The sequence below is a fragment of the Homarus americanus genome, unplaced genomic scaffold (genome assembly GCF_018991925.1).
Source record: "Homarus americanus isolate GMGI-L3 unplaced genomic scaffold, GMGI_Hamer_2.0 scaffold48406, whole genome shotgun sequence".
In the NCBI taxonomy this organism is placed as follows: Eukaryota; Metazoa; Arthropoda; class Malacostraca; order Decapoda; family Nephropidae; genus Homarus; species Homarus americanus.
The window spans coordinates 4,716,612-4,733,839 of record NW_024753828.1 but is presented as its reverse complement, the minus strand read 5'-3'; the positions used below and the strand labels follow the sequence as shown (position 1 = coordinate 4,733,839).

Sequence of the window (17,228 nt, the reverse complement as noted above, 5' to 3'; positions counted from 1 at the left end):
TTTTTTTCATAGTGTTTACTTCATAAATATTTTACTGTTTATTGCATTTGTACAATAATTCACATCCAAGGTGAAGCTTACTGGTTGTTCAGTAATGGCTGCTGCATTATGATATTCTGGTGTTTGTTGTATCTGTGTGGTTCACATCCAAGTTGACACCTCTGGGTTGGGCACATTTATGAGCTCTTTCATAATGTCAAATTTGATCTGTGCCTCTGATATCAACTGTGGGAGAGAAAGAGACATTTAAATTGAAATTTCTTTTTACAGCATGACTGTATTTTCTTAGCTGACCAATAAATAATCACATGATTCTTAATTAAAGAATATTAATAATTAAGTTCTTTTAAAGCTAAAAATAACTTAAAAACTTTCTTTATCAACCAGTATGGTATTTCATTCATATCTAAAAGTGGAAGAATAGTGCAAAATCACGAGAAAAAAAGTTATATGGCGTACTGTACAAGAAGAAACTGTTAATGATCTGTCATACAACTATCTTATATTGTATATAGAATGGTTACAAAACCATTGCTAGTAGTGTGAATTACTGTGTTCTCAACCACTCAATTGATGGATGGAGTCATGTGATGGACCAAATATATATCAAATACCTCTCCCAGTGTCTTTGATAACTAATATGGAACAAAAACTTACCATAACAATTCTTCTCTACATGTTCAAAAGACAATGAAAACCAAGACTTGTACATGACCACTGTTTCACACCGATTCATTGTCTACATGACCACTGCTTTACAGTGATTCATTCTTCGCTGATTAATCAGGGAACTTTCATCTCATCACTTTTCCACTTTCACACAGCAGTCAACTGTCATTCTTCTTAACAGATACCAATGACTCCTAAATTGTAAATTTCCTTTACGCTACAATGTGATAGCATAGTATGGTTTAATTTATAAACTAGATATTTTCAATTACTGTACTTACATGAACAGAACTGGAAGAACCTTGTTTCCTGTGGAAATCCGAGAGACCCTTTAAAAGCATGGTGATAACATCGGAGGCAAGATCCACATCCTTTTCATCCCTCACCTCACAGTCAGACTAAAAGAATACTGCTTTTTAGTATGTTAGCAACAAACGACAACTGTTTTACATTAGATCAGTATTTTTGGTTATTCTTGTATCCAATAATTTGTCTGCTATCAACCCTATTCAATACACTCTTGTTAAAAAACTACACTTTCTCCATTCTCAAAATAATTCACAATATAATTTCAACATGTACTTCATTGGCATTAACACCAACCTTCTCACTTAATTAATCTACATTTCCACCAACTTTCTACTTATAACTGCTAACATACCAGTTGTTTGAGAAGTGTTCCAGTTGGCCCATGAACAGGAGCATCTAGGGGTGGTAGTGGAACAGCTGGTAAGGTTTTCTGGGTTGAGGATATCCTTGGAGGAGGTGGAGTGCGGCGTTTGTTACGTTCATAAGGGTATGGGTCAGAATCAGCCCTATGAGAAGATGTGATGGATGATTACAGTATGACCCAAAAAAAGCAAATATTAAAGGCAAATTTATTATTTCTTAATCCTTTCACTATGACGTCAGTAATTAATCAGGATATCCTGTGTATGGACATTAAAAAATAAATAAAAATAAATAAAAATCTGTTATACAAGTAATGTATAATAAAAAAAAAGGTTTTTTTTTGCCGAGTTCAAATACCGTATATACATTTCAACTTGGTAGAAAAATACTTAATTATAATACAGCTGCATTTTTGCTCTTCAGGTGCATGTACCAATTTAAAACCACATGATTGTATACGATACAGATGCAACAAAAGGGTTAACAACGTTTCTAATGTTCTGGAAAATTTTACAAAGATCATAAAATGTCAGACTAATCAAGTGAAATCCCATTCAAGATCTTATCCACAGTATCCTCACTAAGGTTTGTGAAATTAGATTTAATAGCAAATTTATTTATAATTACAAGATATTCAGACAATGCTGGAAGCACTCTCACTAGTCTGTCTCGTTGCCTTACTGGACTGATAATATATTAGTTAAAAGGTAACAAAAGTGACTATTATATAAAGATTATCTAGTATCATCAGATGTGCAAAGGAAGTGTTATGTTGAAGTACAAGTAAGATAATATAATGTTGACGCCTTCAAATTTCCTGTTCAACCCTTGGTCCTTTTTCAGTATTACTAAATTCGGAAACAGTATTCTTCACTTTTTTTCATATACTGTCAGTGAATAACATTGGTGAGATCTGGTTCAAATGTTGATACTTATAGTAATTATACTATTCCTCATGACATCTTACAATATTTATTAACTCTTAAATGGTGGCTAAGAATTCTCCTATTCCACCTCATTATGTTAAAAAGTAAATGCAAGCAACTAGAAACTGCCACTGATAATGGCCACTGTCCCTACAGCTAACTTCCACTGATAATGGCCACTGTCCCTACAGCTAACTTCCACTGATAATGGCCACTGTCCCTACAGCTAACTTCCACTGATAATGGCCACTGTCCCTACAGCTAACTTCCACTGATAATGGCCACTGTCCCTACAGCTAACTGCTGTCCACTGATAATGGTCACAGCTAACTTCCACTGATAATGGTCACTGTCCCTACAGCTAACTGCTACTGATAATGGCCACTGTCCCTACAGCTAACTGCCACTGATAATGGCCACTGTCCCTACAGCTAACTTCCACTGATAATGGCCACTGTCCCTACAGCTAACTTCCACTGATAATGGTCACCGTCCCTACAGCTAACTTCCACTGCTAATGGCTGCCATCCATACAGCTAACTTCCACTGATAATGGTCACTGTCCCTACAGCTAACTTCCACTGATAATGGCCACTGTCCCTACAGCTAACTTCCACTGATAATGGCCACTGTCCCTACAGCTAACTGCCACTGTCCATACAGCTAACTTCTACTGATAATGGCCACTGTCCCTACAGCTAACTTCCACTGATAGTGGTCACTGTCCCTACAGCTAACTTCCACTGATAATGGTCACTGTGTCTACAGCTAACTTCCACTGATAATGGTCACTGTGTCTACAGCTAACTTCCACTAATAATGGCTGTTGTGTAGGGGCTAACAGAGAGGTCATGGAAATATCCTTACAGGGAGTTGCCGACAAAATGAAGCATCCGATATATTGAAAGGTATGAAGAAGGACGGGTAAATACACTAAAAACTCCATTAAGTTTTAACAGTAAGTGATTCTACAAACCTGCTTCTGTAATGTAAGTCATCATATGTCTGCCTGTCACTGTATGGAACGTTGCTTCTGTCATATCTTCCTGAAATAATAATAATATAGTGACAATAACAACACACAGGACCTTTTGATACTGCATAACAATTCTTGGTGTCACTCTAGTGTTAAATTGAGGGTCTACTGTATCTCTATTGCTGATGTACAGTCCCCCCCAAGTTGGTATGCCTGCTCCCCATATCAGCAACAGCTAGAGATGGGAGGAGGGAGTCGTCCATGTATGGCATACTGGATACTTTAATAGAACAAGAAATCCGTTAAGCTGTCCTTATGTATGTATCATGCTGGGTAGAAGCAAGGTATATGTAAACAAGCCACTGACTAATGTTTACAATGACATTGAAATATATATTAATTGGAAATGTTTTGGAACATCATAACCGAGACTGAGACAGACCTCAAAATGGACATTTCACCATTACATCGTTGTACTCAAGGAGTTTCATTCATACTGATTTATGAAGTGACTAAGCCAATAGTACTTAATATTAGAGTGAACAGCTACAGCAATAAACAAAATATCATTCTAATGGGATCTGTCATGTTACTGATATGTAAATTCATTGACTTAACACTGAAATAATGTTTCAGGGTGGCACCAGTTGCTTTATGGTACCTAACCCATTGTGCTTCTGCGGGTTTGTCCACCCCAGTTCTGCGTACTATCTCAGCATTATAACATTGTTTTGAAGGGCAATAATAGCACCTCTCACATCTTGTGATGTCTCTCCAATAATTCCTCGCTCCATTCGACGTAAGATCCCATTGTTGACTGGCATGGCATTGGTATCCATTTACGACATCCACTCAATCCTGTAATGTATGATCTGAAGCCTCGGGGGAGTCACATCGTTTAATAATGTATATACTCATTCATGCTCAATGGTCATGGATGTAGAACTACCAATAGTTAAAAAACAGGTCGAGCAACATTGCTTGGAACGCCACAAATCACATTGACCCCACGGCTAACGATACTTTTTTGGGGGACTGTAAATCCATTTACTTATGAAGGTAAGTACAGTAATATAGAAACAAATTACACGAACAATTAAAAATACCAAATAACAAAACCATGATACAAACTACAGTACTATAGAGACGTACAATAAAGAAACTTTTGGGGATACCATATTTGGGCCATTTCTCATCATGATCTCTTTCTCAGATGTTGATGGAGGGACTACCACTGGGAGTGGATACAAATGCTCATCTGTTTAAGATAAATAAACCAAATAGAAAATCTAACTGGACAACCATTCTGTTGATGATGGCTCTTTCTTTTCTATAAAAAAAAGAGAAAAAATAAAATCCGTCATGTAGAGCATTGTTTAAACTACAGTAATTTGTTTCCCAACCCACCTTACTTTTGTAGTGTAAACTATCTCCACACCTCTTCTAACTCCCAGGCATTTAACTTCATGTTGTTTCTGCATTAAGCCTTTCCCCACTTAATGCAAGGTAATTGGATATAAGGGCAAATCATATTTACTCTTCATTCATTATTCCATCATTCTTAATGTTGTAAAAGTTCTGATGTGATGCTTCCCTTACACAACATCCCAGGTCTAGGTTACCCAGGGCAGTACTACATCCTTTCACAAAAATCAGTCTATGTCATGTTCTCTTGTTTGTCCACACACTGTTGCTTCTTGGTGCATCTTTCACCTCCCTTTTCCATCTCTGTTCTGCTGTTCCCTCCTCACCTCTCATTATCTTAGAATCCCCCCCCCACCATCTCCATTTGTGCCCCCTCCTATGATTCAAACAGAAGAATGCAGAGGTTTTGAGGAGATATCATCATAAAACTGTAAGACAACTTACCCCTGTCATAACGACCCCCACCATATGGAGACCTTCGATCATAATCATCATAATAGCGATTGTAGTCCCTCCCAGCTGAACCCATTCTCCCACCATATCCAGAACGATCACGACTTTCATAGTGACCTCTGAAAGAAAAATTGTATAAGCCATAAAAACAATGAGGTATAATACTGTCTGGAATGAGAACAGACAATGTCAAGAACCTGCAAGCTATGTAATGGTACAACCATTCAGAAACACTGCTGTTTCCTGGATGTTCATCTATTATCCATCCATCCATTGCCATCTAGGTCTTCCCCTTACCCTCCTACCATCCAAATCTGAATTACCGGTACTAATCTTTCCATTCTCTCAAAATGTTCTTACCACCTTACTATACTATAACCTAATCCACTTTCTGTTCACACTTCCATTTCGCCTCCTAATTTCTGCATATTTTCATGTATCGTCCCAAGAAAAACTTTATTTCCCTTCCATTACTCTTTCTACAATTTCATTATTTTTCCTTTCTCGGAACACATACAATTCAAAATTTCTTACCAAGACACAAATATTGAGTTCCTCACTTACTTGCAGGTGACCAATACGTGAAATGTTTCCAGCTTTTAAGCTCTGAACTCTCAATAGATGAGGGGTGAGCTCTTTAACCCTGATCCAATATAATCATCATATGTGTAAACCAACTTAAAGTGTAGCATACACAGTATTGTGGAATCATTTACACAGCAGTGTTGGTGTAAGAAAACTAGAATTTTTTTGTTCATAAAAGTCTATAAAAGTGCTTGACTACATGTTATTCTATCACCATCCATCTTTATATATAGTCCCCCTTTTCACCCACAATATTATGCACAAAAACTGTGACATCATTATGGAAGTGGACTAGTCTGTGGCAGGGTAAGGTAAGAGAGGCTATGGTGTGGACCAAGCTGATCAACCTTGTAAGTTAACACCCAAGGGACACATTATAAAACACTGCCTCTAGTTTTTTAATCCTGTACTCATAAATTTTCAACAGTGATGACGTGGAGTGGATAATTAAGTAAAGTATATGGGTAAGATTCTACAAGTTTATCCTATTTTGACTGTGGTAAGTGAACACTATACTGCAAATACCTCGGATGTGGTGGGGGACGCCCCTGAGAAGGTCGCGGCCTATCAGATCGACCTCGTCTAGGTGGTGGGTCTTGTCTCCTTCCTGCTTGGCCTTCATTTTTATTATTAGGTTCTTCAGGAGGAGCTTCAATTTTTTCTTCAACAGATTTTCCTGTAAAACCATAAAATCACATTTTGATGTTCAAAGAATTGATCCCCCACTCCCATTACTACTACAGCAACAACACCTACTTAAAAGTACATGAAATTACCCACTCTGCATAAGAAAATAAGAAACTTCTTACTTGGAAAAAGCCAACATATATAAGCACAATAAAGGGGTGTAACTTAATGATATACAGTAGTAGTGCAGGAAATGAACACAGCATTCTAACCTGACAAACCACACAAAACTAAACCAATCCTACATAACCTAACCAAGCCACACTTAGGGAACATTACGAGCTTCACCCAACCTAATAAACTACACATTGGTAATGTAAACTAACCTAACATAACCTGAAAGAGATAAGTGACACTAGCATTTATATATGGCATCATAAACTACAAATTCGATTACTGTACAATTGCATGAATATCGTGCATAATGGTGATCTTCAAGTGTAAATTCCCTTGAAACGGTTATAACCTAATAAAACCCAAGACATTTTCAGATGATTCTGGGGTCATACTTATAAAACACAGTGTGGAGGAGACATGTGCATCTCACTTTGATTTTAACCTTAAATGGTAGCTAAGGATGCTGTACTCCATCCCCGTATGCACAAAAATGGAATGCAAGGAACAAAAAACATCCACTGATGATGGGTGCCACCCCTACAGCTAACTTCCACTGATGATGGCTGTCAATCTTACAGTTACTGGTAACCTCCAACACCCTCACAAGACAATTACAATACTAGGCAAAACACTCAACAAGCACAACATGTATAATACTTACACAACAAGTAAGACACTCACCTTGATTCATTTCCCATATATTCTTTTTCTGAAATGAAGCAAAAAATGAATTAATTAAAAAAAAAGAAGAATCAGAAAACAGGGTGTTTCACAACACTGTAATACACACTGCCTGCCTTACAGATTGCCATGAATGCTTGCACTGTTTATACACAACAGGCCCCTTGCCCTGCCTGCTAATTAAGTGACCCTGACCCCAAAACTACACATACACATCTCTGAGTCATAATATTGACCTAGTTCCAAATCAATATATTCCAAACTATAAGGCTATTTAGTTATCCTGAATAATTCTTAGGTTAACACACACACAAACATCAAGTGATGATAGTACTATAGTCAACCTACACTACACTATACAGGCCAGGGAGTATTTAAATAATGAATAATTTTTTTGGGTAAAGATGTGTATATAAAGTAGACACATTACCCCAAGTCAGAGAACTAAAATGATTTATTCTTACCCTCAAATGCTTCATACCCATGCAATGTGATTCCAAGGACTTCTTTGCATTCATTTCTGCAAAACAAAGCTGTAATCAAGGAAGTTCATGTCATTACTTGAAATAATGGTTATCTAAATATAAAAAATAATACACAAAGTTAAATTAGACTGTACTACTCGAGGTACAGTATAGGAAATTTGATAAAGTAATCTTGAAACTCTTTGTACGAGTCATTTGTTCTTACGGCAACTAAATATATCTCAGGTTATACACTACACAGCTATAATTTCAAAAGCATTTAATAACGCTTTACCTTCATGGAGAATACTCACACCCAAACTAGAGTGAGAAAACACAGCACTGCCACACCTACCTCACAATAGTATCCCACCCTTACTGGCTGGCTGTCTGTGTACTTCACTATGATGAATGTACCACCATACTTTTCAGCTAGGAGAAAACAAACATGTACGGTATGAAAATAATTATAACAAGAGTTTTTAGTTATGCACACACACAATATTTCACTCCTTCCTCCTCTACCTCCCTCACTCCTTCCTACTGCCTCTCTCCTTCCTCCTCTACCTCCCTCACTCCTTCCTACTGCCTCTCTCCTTCCTCCTCTACCTCCCTCACTCCTTCCTACTGCCTCTCTCCTTCCTCCTCTACCTCCCTCACTCCTTCCTACTGCCTCTCTCCTTCCTCCTCTACCTCCCCCAATCCTTTCTCTTCCTATCACTTCCTTGTTCTTCCCTTTTCTTTCCTCTCATCCCTCCCAGTTATACAGTCTCTCGTATCATCCACCTCCCAGTTACAGTCTCTCGTATCATCCACCTCCCAGTTACAGTCTCTTGTATCATCCACCTCCCAATTACAGTCTCTCGTATCATCCACCTCCCAGTTACAGTCTCTCGTATCATCCACCTCCCAGTTACAGTCTCTCGTATCATCCACCTCCCAGTTACAGTCTCTCGTATCATCCACATCCCAGTTACAGTCTCTCGTATCATCCACCTCCCAGTTACAGTCTCTCGTATCATCCACCTCCCAGTTACAGTCTCTCGTATCATCCATCTTAGAATTATACCGTACTTTCTTGCATCCAGTCCTGCTCTTCCCATTGTCTCAACGCATCTCTATCAACACTGCAGTTCTGTCTACAGTATAATCATTTTGTCATATCAGAACTAGCTTACAGACAGACATGAGTTTAGCAGTGTGTCCCTATGATATACGGAGTTTAATAATAAAAGGATTAGCAAACAAACTACGTACTGTATTCTCTAGGTTTACACTAACAGAATAATGTTAACAACAACAAATCACACGCTGAACCGTATAAAGAGAGTGACTGACACTACTCACCCAATCTCTTGTTTTCAGCTTCAAACCATGCGGAGTCGTGGTCATCATTGTATTCTAAGATGTCACTCCAAGAGCTCAACTCTTTTGGACCGTAGACGTCTTCATCTTTGTTATGGCTAATTTGAGTGGTATTATCAGCGGCTCGTTTTCCTTTAGCTTCTTCTCTCTGTTCGCTGCTATCACCACTATCTCCATCTTGTTTGTTTATGTGGTCGCCAACGTCTGTGTCTTGTTCCTGCCTGTGTATTTTGTTGTCTGTCTTCTCATCTTGAGAAGTGTCAAGTTCAAATCCTGTGGATATATTTATTATTCTACTCCCTAAAGTAACACAGAGGAAGCATTAATAGGTTTGTGGTGACGGAGAAACCACCATCAAAAACAATGACTGAGCTAAAACTATTAAGTTGTTCTTATGCAGAGATTTCAATTAGTCTTCTCTCTCTCAGCTTTGAGTTTGACAATAAAACTTTATCACTCAGTGGTATAAAGTACAAAGATTCTGCTTGCCAGCCCAGCAGTCACGTGACAACACCAGATAATATGGTTATCTTATGATGTAAGCACATAATATTTCATATACAGTTGGGTCTCACATTACGCGGTTAATGTAACCCGGAGGGTACCGCGGAAAGTGAGGAACGCGTAAAGTGAACAACATAACATATGGGATTAATTGAAATGGAGTCCAGGCCGATCCCCAAACTCCACTTTTTGACGACACACAACTATGTTGTAGTAAAAATATTATCTTAACTTTATGATGGCATGCACACACAATTAATAATTAAGAGAAATATCAACAATATTAGGTTTTTTAACACTTACATTAGTAGAAAAGATGGCTGGGCACACGGGGATGGGGGGTTGGTTCCGAGGCAGAGGGCAGAGTATTGGCCCTCACCTGTATCACTGGTATCAATTGTATCACTATCCACCACAGAGGCTTGCAGGGCCTCTTTGTTAAACCCCTCAAAGTCCATATAAGTCCATATCCTCACTATAATTATCACTATCACTGACTTGGGCCGGTTGTGGTGGGTGGCGGGTAAAGAACTCGGTAATGTTTTGATGACTGGGCGACCTTGTGCGCACCATTTTCGCGCCTCTTACACAACATGGCGGATGGCGGGAGGTTTGGATCCAAAAATGGCGCGGCTTGCCAGCCGCTCTCCGCGTAATGGGGTTCACGACCGCGGAATGTGAGCATGTTAGGTTCTGGCAAGGCACCGCGTTAACGGTGAAACGCGGAATGCGGGACCGCGTAATGTGAGGATTGACTGTACAGTACACAAGTGACTTCACCTTCCAAAGTACAGTACATATCAGTTTACTCAATTATCCTATAACATACTGTACTCAATCCCATATAACTTACTTTTCATTGTATTATTCATTAACTTGAATTTTTTCACATTATAGAAATGTAAACAATTTCAAACTCTCAACGGTATAAAAAATAAGTTAAATATCGTATGGCAGACAAAACAAACGAAACAGCCTGTCAGACTAAGTTAAATTTTTCAATATGATAACGCACAATGCTGTGCAGTGAGTAGTAGCTAAACTCTGGGGTTCTGTTCAAAACAAATAAGTTTGTCCTCCAGGTGACCCATCATAAAGACACTTTTCTCATCCTGATTATGTATTTTCTTGCCACATAGAGGAATTTGTCACAAACCAAGCATAGTTTATGTGGTTGTCTCCCTGACTTTCTGGTTCTGTAAGTTATTCCTCTTAGAAAGTCTTGTGACTGGGATTCATGCGACCACAATGCCACACATTAAATCATTCCCAGGAAGAAATATAAAGTGTGACAAGAAGGAACTATGTATCGTGAACTCAAATCATTTTGCAAACAAGACCAAAATACAGTAATACCATAAGCAGGTACTGTGCTGTAATAAAACTTGAAAAAGGCTCTTAATTCTTCATGAGTATGAGCATGTCCACATTCATTTTGCAGTCAATTATTTACTGTATGTGTGTGCGTCTAACTCTTTGATGTCTGTGTTTTGACTGTACACAACAATTATCGCAGGATCTGCATTTTTTGTGTGCACCACATATTTAAACTTCCTACTTTCTATGTTATTCCCCCTGAGGCTCTGAGGGTTTCAGTGCCTCCACAGTGTGTGTTTCTTTTGAATACTCCAAGGTAGTAGGTAGTAGGCAGCTATCAAACAGGGAGGTACTACCACCTGGGAAGATTTTGGAAGCATAATGTGTTGTCATTTACATACAATATATACTGTACACAATATATTATTTCTTACTCTTCATCTGTTTTATTTTTTCCATTTGTTTTTTTGTATACAATTTGTTTCTTGTTCCCCAGATATGGGTCAGTGACCTGTTCCCGGGAGGGCTATACCTTTATATTTTTTCATGTTTTATTGTTCTTCAAATGGTATATGACTTACTTTATTTATTATGCTCAAGATTCTGTGCCAACAACATCAATCTATACCATTATGCATCATGAAACTCAAATCAAATTCTGAAACACACACACACACACACAAAGGTAATAAATACTGTATTATAAAAGCTCACCTGCTCTTGAGTCACAATCGTCCTTTGTGTATTCCCCCTGAAAACCAATGTTTTGATGTGAACTGATGTCTTCCCATCCTGAAAATTCTACTGTGGTGTCCAGGTCAAATCCTTGTTGCTGTTCCTGTTTCTGTGGTTGTTTCTGTGGCTGCGGTATTTTTCTGGGCACCTTTGCTGTAAATATTGAAGGAAGACGTGTAAATATTCTGACAAGCACACCAACACACATCTCATGAGAAACTGCAATAAATCAATTCATTATCTATTACTGTAACTCCCACTGTTATCTCTATCTTAGTATTTTTCACATTTCTTTCTCTTACTTGGGTCATATTTCTTAAGACTATGGATGAAGAAAAGCCAGCAATTATTCCTACTGACATTCCGGGTATGATCGACCCTGCCTGCTGCCTAAAGGGTGAATTATTATCACGGGTAATGTATGAGAACACTGCTACCACCAGAAGGAGTTGTTTGATTTTGTTCAATGTTCCACAGATGTTCTTATCATTATAGTAAGTATTTTAAAAGAGAAAACATTAACTAGAACTTAACCAACCAAAGAACCTACCTAACCTTACCCACAGTAACTTCAATTCTAACAATATGATGATCATCATTTATAAATTGAATAAGGTTAAGAACCTACTGAGCAGAGAAAATTATATGGGATTTGTGCATGTTATGGACACAACTCGTTTGTTAACAATTTAAGTAAGACTGGAATCTGAATTTATTTGTTTACAATCGGACGAGAATACGCGCTAACAGGACAGAATTTTCGGCCGAATATTTAATATAAAAATTTAATTTCTTCCTGTGCAAAGCATGTAGAGACTTCATTTTAGTGTCACATGATCAGTTATTAACCATGTTTTTATCCTGCAATTTCCCTCATCCTTCATGCCCTGTCCACTACAGGTGATTTATAATTGTAGATAGAGAGAAAACTTATAATTAAAATACAAAGTTATCGCCTCTTTCAAAATAGTTACTATAATGATAAGAACATTTGTGGAAAAAATGAACGAAATTAAACAAATCCTGGTGCTGGTGGTGCTGTAATGTGGAATATTCTAAAATACAGTACAGTATATGGTAGTTCTTTACCACAAGTACAGTCCTGTACTCCCATACACACATATTTTTACATAAAGATATACACATTAATGCACAAACAGATATTACCCTACACAATTGTAGGTCTGGCATAAATATGAAATGGTTAAAATGTGGGAAGTATCATCGTTTCGGTCATCTAGCGAATTTTAGGGTTACAGTCCAACTCGGCCCAAATCCAACTCAGACCATCAAATACCAACTCGGACCATCTCGGATAACCAACTCAGGCCACTTAGGTTAACAAACTCGGACTAAAAAGTAAAAGTTTACAAATTTTTGCATGAATGATAAAAAGCAGCATAGATTTTAAGGGGGGGGGAATTGATTTGTTATTAATTATCTTTTCATTCTATATTATAAATATATTAATGTACATATGTGGAGGTGGTCTTTTAACTTTTACATATATAATTTTATATTTTACATTTAGTTCACAATTAAGACCACTCTACCTGGAGACCTGACAACGACACCCTCACAAAATATGACGGTTAAGGATAGCCTGATCACGAGATCTGAGGTTGATGAGTTTCATAACAATTTAAATAATGAGTTACTTAATGCACAAATAACAATGACCTCAAATGGATACATAATTATTTAAAGAATATTATTGGCCAAAGGAAGGCTATAGGTTGGTGACTAAATCGAGAAGTTTACTTCCGAGATTATTATAAGGTATTGGCCGGTAGGGTTAAGACTGAGATAAGAAAAGCAAAGAGGAATAATGAACTGAAGGTAGCAAGGGAGGCGAAGTCAAACCCCAAGGAATTCTTTCAAATGTATCAAACTAAAACATGAGACAAAATTGGACCAATACAGGTGCGCTAACTTATAACGACGGAGAAATGAGCAATAATCTGAACAGGTATTTTTCAACAGTTTTCACCATCGAAAATTTAAATATGATATAGCCGGTGCGACTATATACAGAGACAGTGAAGAAAATAGATTAAGTGAGACAGTAGTGACTAGTAACGATGTTGGTAAGCAAAGAGACAAGCTAAAGCCTAATAAGTCACCAGGTCCCGATGACGGTTAATATATATACGACTAATCTGCGGACGAGTTATTTTTATTAGTTTATTTTCTTTCATTATTTTCATCAGGAGTTGTGATATGATAATCATTTCTTGTGCAAATTCTTTGTTTCATAAATAATTAGGCGCCTATGAGCCCACTAATTTGTCTTCCTCTTGGTAATGAGGCCGCGCTATGGTTCTGTGCTTTTCCCCGGGCCCACAGCAGTTTCATTTTCAGCATGACATGTGAAGGTTGTCGCCGGTCTTATATGGACGTAATTTGCGAATTAAGGGATAAAGACGAGACTCTTCAATTATTCAAAGACCACAACATTGTTCCGTTAAATAGAGACTGAGGGAATTCCTGTGCTTTCAGACTGGAAAGAAATTTGTTCATCACTTCCACAACGCCGTGGCTCAACGTTACCCGCCATGACAGTAAATGCCTCAAATTTCACCATAATCATAGTAAGTTCTTTCTGTTTAATATACCGGGGGGTACAGGGGGGGGGAGCCCACCGGTAAGGAAGTCAGGTAAGGTTAGGTAGGTTTGTTTGGTTAGGTTGGTTTGGTCTGTTTTTCATACTCACAAATGTTAAGTTACGTTTATTTTAAAAATATCCATTTTTTAAACACATTTGCACAAACTTCAACAGTGTTCACTCTAAAGAAAACCTCCAGAAAATCCGGAGTTTTTATAATTGTTTTCGATCAATTTCAGCTGCGGGTTAGTCCTGAATAATTACTCCGATGATATAGTTGCCAGAGCATTAAAGGAATGTAAGGAAGAGCTCAGTATGCCCTAAGTAAATTTGTTAAACATGTCATTAAAATCGGGTGTAGTACCAGAATCCTGGAGGATAGCGAATGTGATACCAATTTTCAAGAAGGGAGATAGTTCACTATCCTCTGACTACCGTCCAATCAGTTCAACATCAATTGTAAGCAAATTGCTGGAAGCAATGATTTCAAACCCTATTAGAAATCACCTGGAGAAGCACAAGTTTCGAATGTGAATCACGGTTCATTGATCACGTTCTACTAACATAAACTCATAAAATTCCTCCTTCATACCGAGTGAACCCTCAGTGTTCACTCATTCACACTTTTTGTGTTTCAGTGAACCAAAAGAGACATAAAACATATCTCAAACTCATTCCTGAACCTCTAGTTAGCCGGTCCGACTAATTACCCAAATGTAGCCAAATATAGCCGGAATGAAGTCAAATAATGGTCCTAGATGAATAAATCGGACTGCTAATCACTTCTCGACTAGTATTTGGTGTCAGAAAGTCACAAAAAATTGGTAAACTTACTTTAATCTGAGTTAATAGATCGCGTGCATGTACCGACGGAGCGAGGAATTACCCAAATGTAGCCAAATGTAGCCGCAATGAAGTCAAATGATGGTCGTACAAGCGTAATTCGGGTTGTGAATCACTTCTCGATTATTATTTGGTGTCATAAAGTAAAAAAAAAATTGGTAAACTTAATTTAATCTGAGTTGTGTTGTGTTAGGTTAGGTTAGGTTAGGTTAGGTTAGGTTAGATTAGATTAGGTTAGGTACATGCACTTGATCTATTAACTCAGATTAAATTAAGTTTACCAATTTTTTGTGACTTCGTGACACCAAATACTAGTCGAGGTTAGATTAGGTTAGGTTAGGTACATGCACTCGATCTATTAACTCAGATTAAAGTAAGTTTACCAATTTTTTGTGACTTTGTGACACCAAATACTAGTCGAGAAGTGATTAGCAGTCCGATTTATTCATCTAGGACCATTATTTGACTTCATTCCGGCTATATTTGGCTACATTTGGGTAATTAGTCAGACCCCTAGTTAGCTACTTTGAAGTGTGCAAGGTGGGCCGAGGTAGTAATGTGTGGGCCGAGTTGGCTATTTAAGATGGGCCGAGTTGGAGGTACACCGAATTTTATGATGGGTTAAGTTGGGTTAGGTTGGGTTAAATTAGGTTAGGTTAGGTTAGGTTAGGTTGAAATTATGTAGGTTAGGTAAGGATGGTTAGGTTGGATAACTAAATCCAGGGATGACTGAATTGATAATTTTACCAAAATATGTTGGAGGTATTGTACTGTACTTTATACTTTAACCTGATTCACCTGGCTCTGAAACCTGACAAGATAACTGTATAGACTGTCTGCCTCACCTTTTGGAGGAAATGGCTTCTTAAATCTGTCATCATCTTTTTTTCCTTCGTTCCCTCGCCCAATGTTGGCCAGGATCGCTGCTAGACCACGGTTTGCACGTATTACACTCTCAACACCTGAAAGTATAATAAACACCTCGTAAACTCAATTGTATCAAGCATAAATTCATGACAGGAATTTACTATAGGGCTAACCCTTTAGGCATGGGGGTCTAGTAAATTCATCTGGTGTTAGCCAATAAGATATAAAGAAGCATCCCGTAATGAAGGTGAAGATTACTCCTTCATTCAGACGCACAAATTTAAATATTAATAGCCTGATCAAAAGAGTTAATTGTTAAATATTGACGCAAATAAATAGCTCAAGACACAATCATTTCTTTTACTACGTGACAACAAATTCCTCTTCTGCACACACCTCCTAGCTATCTAATAAGTGGCTGTATATTAAATTTATCACTATCAACATATCACAGTGTAAAGGCCTCACCCTCGTCTGCCATTATTAATTTTGTTTTTTAGTTTTGTCTTCAGTGGTTGAGGAGCGTCTCACCACCTCGCCACAACAGTGTCTAGTGTTGGTAAAACTACTACGAACATCTTGAACCAAATATTTATTAGTAGTAAAAATTAATATTGGTAGTATGGTTAATATTAGTCTTATAAGTTAAAATTAATAAATATTAATTATTATTATTATTATTATCTTTTATCTCCTCATAAGTAATTACTCAGTTCAGTTCGTAACCTATTTTAACATCATCTTTCCATGGTTTGGGAATACATTTCTCAAATTGGTTATTTGGCTTTATTCCGATAAATATTCAATATATCTAATACCTGGATCAGTTTAAATTGCATTGTTTATAAGGTCAAGTCAATGAGATTTCATTGATAAGTCAGTTTTAAACTTACAATTTTCAAAATAGAAGGCCCAGCACTTCTAAACATTCCGGGCTACTTATTATTATCCCTAAGGTGCCACCCGAGTCGTAATTATTTTTTAAAGGCAATATACATAACATAAGAAGAACATAAGAAAATAAGGAGTCTGCAATAGGCCGGTTGGCCTGTGCATGGCAGCTCCTGTCGAGAGTTACTACCACTCTCTATCATCCATGAATCTATCTAGCCTCCTTTTGAAACTCTCCAGAGTTCCCGCACTTACTACAAAGTTGCTAAGCTTGTTCCACTCGTCCACCACCCTATGTATGAACCAGTTCCTTCCTATCTCCCTCCTAAACCTAAACTTATCCAACTTGAATCCGTTGCTCCGAGTCCTATCCTGCTCGGATATTATAAGAACTTTATCTATATCCCCTTTATTGATTCCTTTCACCCACTTAAATACTTCTATCA

At 37.6% G+C, this 17,228-nt stretch overlaps 1 protein-coding gene across 1 annotated transcript; it reads right to left on the bottom strand.

The window, feature by feature from the left end:
- Positions 1-16,450, bottom strand: LOC121855592. The gene is made up of 13 exons (XM_042350639.1): positions 16,360-16,450; positions 15,870-15,986; positions 11,556-11,729; positions 9,003-9,293; positions 8,011-8,087; positions 7,656-7,724; positions 7,192-7,219; positions 6,232-6,382; positions 5,113-5,240; positions 3,244-3,313; positions 1,331-1,484; positions 951-1,067; positions 1-225 (listed from the first exon to the last, which is right to left on the bottom strand). The coding sequence occupies exons 1-13, from the start codon at positions 16,370-16,372 to the stop codon at positions 142-144; spliced, it is 1,473 nt and encodes a 490-aa protein (XP_042206573.1). The 5' UTR covers positions 16,373-16,450; the 3' UTR covers positions 1-141.
- Between the last annotated feature and the right edge of the window lie 778 nt (positions 16,451-17,228).

Coding starts and splice junctions, on each gene's coding strand:
- LOC121855592 (XM_042350639.1), bottom strand. Junction 6,383..7,191: donor TATATGGGAAATGAATCAAG/GTGAGTGTCTTA, acceptor ATGGTTTTACAG/GAAAATCTGTTGAAGAAAAA. Junction 226..950: donor GTTCTTCCAGTTCTGTTCAT/GTAAGTACAGTA, acceptor TCTCTCCCACAG/TTGATATCAGAGGCACAGAT.